The sequence below is a fragment of the Ranitomeya imitator genome, chromosome 6 (genome assembly GCF_032444005.1).
Source record: "Ranitomeya imitator isolate aRanImi1 chromosome 6, aRanImi1.pri, whole genome shotgun sequence".
In the NCBI taxonomy this organism is placed as follows: Eukaryota; Metazoa; Chordata; class Amphibia; order Anura; family Dendrobatidae; genus Ranitomeya; species Ranitomeya imitator.
In genome coordinates, this window is record NC_091287.1 from 448,980,042 (window position 1) to 448,986,006 (window position 5,965).

The 5,965-nt window shown below is 41.0% G+C and overlaps 1 protein-coding gene across 2 annotated transcripts in view; it reads right to left on the bottom strand.

Annotated features, from left to right (window-relative positions):
- Positions 1–3,257: 3,257 nt before the first annotated feature.
- Positions 3,258–5,965, bottom strand: part of COPS5 (COP9 signalosome subunit 5) — a 50,564-nt gene continuing 47,856 nt past the window's right edge. For both annotated transcript variants that reach the window (XM_069731433.1, XM_069731432.1), the window contains 2 exons: positions 3,816–3,964; positions 3,258–3,523 (listed from right to left, as the gene is read on the bottom strand). In XM_069731433.1, coding sequence (XP_069587534.1) covers positions 3,439–3,523; positions 3,816–3,964 — 234 coding nt within the window. In that variant the 3' untranslated portion in view covers positions 3,258–3,438. The remainder of the gene's footprint in view (positions 3,524–3,815; positions 3,965–5,965) is intronic.

Sequence of the window (5,965 nt, forward strand, 5' to 3'; positions counted from 1 at the left end):
TTCCGAGAGGGTCTAGGTACTTAGATAGGGTCCAACCTCGTACGTATAACCGGTATGAAAAGAATCTGGCTCTCAAATGCAAACATGATGGATTATTTATATCAGCAATAAAAAAGGGTAAAAGTGAAGTTTTGGTCTAATGATCTTCCATCAGATACTCGGATTGTAGGAGGAACAAAAGAAATATTTCAGTGAATTGCAACATCTGTTGCTGAGGAGCTGGTGTCTGCTCCTCACTGATGGATGATGCAATTTACTTAGCTTCATCTTTATTATATTTCTTTTATTCCTCCTACAATCCATAAAATTATTTATCTACAATACACCAAGTTTAACTCTACTCACGGATACAGAATATTTGCATAAAATTATGGGCATATTGCAGATTGAACAGCCATGGGATTCCTTCCGGTCTGCACCTTTTTGTTCAGCGGCTTGTACCCAATGTATGAGATTTATCACATTACACGCAAAGTACGAAGGAGTCTGGGCTTACTTCTGGCCATGTGATGATCATAATGGATGGGATGGTTATTAATGGACATACTTATGTTTTAATAGAGCATCTGTTATCATAAAGGAAGCCTAAGCGGCCACAGGGTTTATATACGTAGACTACAATGAAAAAAATCCAATTAAAGCGACACTTAGTTTTAACCTTCCTCTACATTTGGGTTATTTGTAGCAAGGACTTGTTCTGGCAGAAGCAAACTCTGGCTACATTACGAGGCAATGACAGTATGTCCCAGCACAATAGATCCACTTATTTACTTTGGTATCTGAACAATTATATTTCCAGATACATTAAGTACAATGTATGCACTTTTGTCCCATTGCGGGTGACAAATCGAATGTCGGCGCTGTCAATCGGTCTTCAGCATATGGAGGGGAAGCTATTCAGAACCTGTGGAGCGTCACTGATGAAAGCTGCACCTTTCTGTATTCTTCTGCTGTTCCAGTGCAGATTGACAACTTACACAGGCAACAATGTTTGTTCTGCACATCCCCAGCACAATTCTCTGCTTCTGTTAACAACTCAGGATATGAAAGGTTGGCACACAGCTTATTTGGTTTATACAGAGGATGTAGCAAGTCAAGATATAATGTGAAGCAATTCTTACCTCCAGCTGCTGGTATTATCAAATGGGTTACATACAACATTTTGTAGCAATTAATTTCAGAACAGTATTTTTATAAGGGACAAAGCATTTTTTTGCCCCAAAACATCTCGAGTACAGGTTTTATAAAGCTTCCATACCAAACCCTGCATGCATTAAGGTCCCAGCTGCAGTCAACAATATATTTAAAGGGACAACTCAACAAGACAATCTCAATCCCTATGCCTGTACAGCTACTGTATAAGGCCTCATACAGAGGTGCTTTTTTCTCGTATTTCAGAAAAAAAAAAAAAAAAAAACAAAAAAAACAAAACACCTCACTGGATTATCATCCATGTGTTGGGTACAATTTTCATTACGGTCTGTTCACTCCCCCCCCCCCCCCCCCCCCCATCAGTAATTTTTTTTTTTAATGAAAAAAAATTTTTTTAAAAAAATAAAATCAAACGCTTCTCCCACCCATTACATTGTTAAATATAGCGCAGCACATGGCCTGCAAAAAAAAAAAAAAAAAAAAAATAGCCTCAATGTCACAAAGACTACAGAGATCTATGAAAGAGGCAGGGGCTAAAACGGCACAGATATTCACTGACATTGCAGGCATTTAAGGAAATCTGTACATCACTTTTCTGGTGTACAAAAAAAAAAAAAAGGAAAAAAGTTGCATAATTTGTTGCAGACATTTATGCAGTTTTGAGCTACTCTCCATACAATTTGAAACAGCTAATAAAAGTAGGCAGAGTTTTGTGTGAGAGGCCTCCAGAGCCTGAACATAATTTGTGCCATGAATTTGCATAACAGGTTGCACAAATCCACACCATTCAATGCAATTTCCTGTTGCCCAAAGATGCACCATATTTATTACCAAGGGCTGTGTTTCTTCTTACAATTTGGCACATGGATTATGAATAGTGATGAGCGAATATACTCGTTACTCGAGATTTCTCGAGCATGTTTGGGTGTCCTCCGAGTATTTTTTTAGTGCTCGGAGATTTAGTTTTTCTTGCCGCAGCTGAATGACTTACATCTGTTAGCCAGCATAAGTATATGTGGGGGTTGCCTGGTTGCTAGGGAATCCCCACATGTACTTATGCTGGCTAACAGATGTAAATCATTCAGAGGCAATAAAAGCTAAATCTCCGAGCACTAAAAAAATACTCGGAGGACCCCCGAGCGTGCTCAGGAAATCTTGAGCAACGAGTATATTCGCTCATCACTAATAATTAAACTAATTGTGCGTTTTCTATCGGGAGAGAGAAGGAGGAGAAAAAAAAAAAAAAAAAAGACGCTGCCAGATTGTTATTCCAATGGCTTTTCTGCCGAACAGAATTCAAACTACCAGACAATAATCTTCCCCGACATCTGTCAGAGGAGAGTAACGGTGGGTTTACTCCACCTGGCTTGCAGAACATCATTGCCGATTGAGCTAGTTTGCTGATAGGCAGTCGTTTAATACAGTACATGGGCACAGTCAGGCAGCATTTAATATGCACACACAGCGATTAGTAACAGATCGCTCACGGCACATAGGCTGCCATTGTTCTCAGCATCGAATGTCCTCTCGTCTTGGAAACACAGGACTATGTGTTGTGTAGAATGGCGATCCAATAGGAAAACCAAAATATTTCATCCAACGAATGAGCATTTTGTTCGGCAGCTAAAAAGAAAAAAGGATTCTTTACAGTTAGTGTATGCTGTGGATTGCTCTACCGCAAGAGGCCGTAATGACAGACACTATAAGAGCATTTGAAAAAGGGCTGGACGATTTCCACATAGCAAATGGTACTGTGGATAAATAACGATAGAGAAAGTATAACTGGTGGAGAAAGGTTGGACTTGATGGACCTATGGATTTTTTTTCAACCTACAGTATGTAACTATTTCTGGTGAGCGAAGCCTGGTTACTATGCCCAATTATTGGAAATAAGAGGGTTTGTAGGAGTACTTCTCCCTGATAATCGTGCAGTGCAAAGGCGCCTTTAGAAGCCCCACGCACAAATATATGGTTGGCTGGGTTCTTGTTACTTTGTGTCTGGGGTCAGTACAATAATATTCCATTGTGAAGACCCTGTTGGATGATGAACACAATAAGTTACAATCTGCACTCCCCTTTAGATGAAAAAAAAAAAAATAGTCTCGTACAGTTTAAACTGAGGTTTTATTTGCACAGAAAGCAACCCTGCTGAAGAAGGTCAGTACTGCTGTAAAGCCATAACATTTCTTACACTTTCTGCTTCTCCAATAACATCTTACAGCTTCTGCAGAAAAGAAGCAACATATGGGAACAAAGAAAAACAAAAGAAATGAATGAAAATGTAACTTAGGAAGTGTTAATTTGATTAAACAATTTATCTTTTATCACTTGTGACATCAAGCCATGGATTGCTTCAATTGTTGTTTTGCAACTGAAAAAGAGGGAAAAAAAAAATTAGTGATCAATAAATGTTACAAGCTGAAAAGTGATGACTTTCAGTCCATCAGCCACCTGACCAGCAGCAGCCAATCATTGCCCTCAGCAGCCATAATCCATAATGCAATCACCAGCACTGCCACCAGTGATTGGCTGCAGCTGTCAGATGACTGATGGACTGATAGTCATCATTTCGATACCTGTGTGGCAGTGCTGGACTATTGGGGGATTTAATGGGCATAAATTCAGCTGATGTTAGGATGGCACACACAGGCATGACAGAATACCTGTCTCGTGTCGCTTTGGCTAGTTTGTCTTCAGACTTTCTATCATGTGTTTCTAATCCCAACATGAAGCTTCCACGGCCAAGCTGGGCTTCAGATTGCTCTAGTTTCTCAGACAAGTCAAACACCTGTCCTGTCGTGTAGTCGGCGTTCTGTGGGTGGAAAACAAAAGAATTAAAGGTTGAAAAGAAGCACATAAGCCTAAAAGGCAAGAATATTTTATAAGGGTTCTATGGCCTATAATAAACGTTATATAGTTGTGATTTTCCACTCAGCTGGACAGTCAGGTCTTCACCCAACACACACACAGGGAGAAAGCGCAGTCAGGCCAATCGCTCTGGGAGAAGAAGCCAGCAGGGTCTGGCCTCTTGGACTCGGCACTTTGTACCCAAAAATGCTTTTATATTTTTTCCCCTTGAACACCACAGCACTTCATAGCAAAATATCGATATTGCTGGTCTCTGATTGATCCTGTCCGTGCCACAGGCAGCATGAATCAGCCGACAGGTTGCCTTTAAGAATCATTGTGGCTTAAAGGAGTTGTCCACTAATTGGAGAACCCCTTCTGAAAGGGAATCTGTCAGCAGGATTTCACCCCTCTCCAAATTATTTATATACACAGGTAACGCTTGCAAAGACAGCTCAGCCATACCTTTGGCTAGACAGTCGGTTCCTTGGCTAGCAAGAAAAGGGTGTTTGGACATGTAAATGATGCTGAAGTGCTTTCGGTGAATGGAAGTTCTTCTAAAGTCTCTGCTCTCCAGTGCTAATCCACACCGAACGCCTCCTTCTACTGCTTGACTGACAACCTCTATGCAGTATGAGCCCAAGCAAAGGAGCTGTCAGTCAAGCAGGAGATGTCAGCGCTAGGCAGGGAATAGAGCTGGAGTGACGGAGGCTTGGGAAAGCACTTCAGCCTCATTTGCATATTGATCCAAATATAGATTTCTCAGTAGCGAAGGAACGGACATGTCTAGCTGAAGGCATTTGTGACGTGTCTTTGCAAGAGCTATGTGCATATAAATAGGATAGGCGGGAGTGGGGGTTAAATTTACTGCCTACAGATTCCATTTAAAAGCCCAAGCTTACTAATTATTCAAATAAGAAAAGCCCATATTCACCTTCTTGTTGATGCCGGATCTCCCGATGTTACATTAGGTCATATGAGCACTGCATCCAATCACTAGTAAAGGCTGCAGCTTGTCAATGGCTGCGGCGCTCCTGAGACATAATATAACGCGAGCACTGGGAAATCTGCGGTCAACAAAGCTGGAACAGGTGGGGGAGAGAAGTACTGGGACTTGGGCATTTAAGAAGGGTCTGTCCAACTATTCAACAAAGTGAAAGTTGAAGCTTTAAACTGAAAGATTTTTGTTTGAAAAGAAGGAAAGTTATATTTACTGTATATGCTAAAAAAAAATCTGAAATTTGACTACAAAAGCTGCAATCACTCAAAATACTCAAGTCCGTACTGTACCTATAATCACTGCGATATTAAAAAGGATTCAAGTTCATTTGTTGTAGAAGGAGATAAATCGGTTTCAGATCTTACAGAATACAAGTAGCCCGGACACTAATATACTTCAGGCCAGATAGAATTACCAAACACTCACTGCTTGACAAGTATCAGATGAACCCAAGTGTCCCATCCCGTCTCTCTGCTGCCCACAATTGCTGCAGTGACCAGAACCGCTCAGTAAACACGCCAGTCACTGCTCCCGCTCCTCCTTCAGGCTTCTGCTTTTTAGAAACCTCTAATTTTATTTGATTTTGTCTGTGAATACAATAGAATAGCCGTGAAGGAGGCCAAGAGAGACAGAGGGAATTAGCGGTGTTTACCTGCCCCTAGAGTTAGTGGCCCGTACACACAGATTTCCCCCAGGAATGTAGAACAATCCTCGGCTCTCGCCGAACTACACCCCAACCTGTCGCATGAAAAGACATCAAATACGGATCACAGAGTTCTCCTTCTGACATCTGTATTAGTATTTGTTCAGTTTTCCTGGTAAATGTTTGGCAATTATTTTTGTGAAGTAGCAGAATCACGGATGATAAGAACAGGACAAAGTATGTACAAGAGATCTCATCACTGGACTTATTGACTTAAAGGGAATCTGTCAGCAGCATTTCAGCCCCCTAACTATGTGTATGTA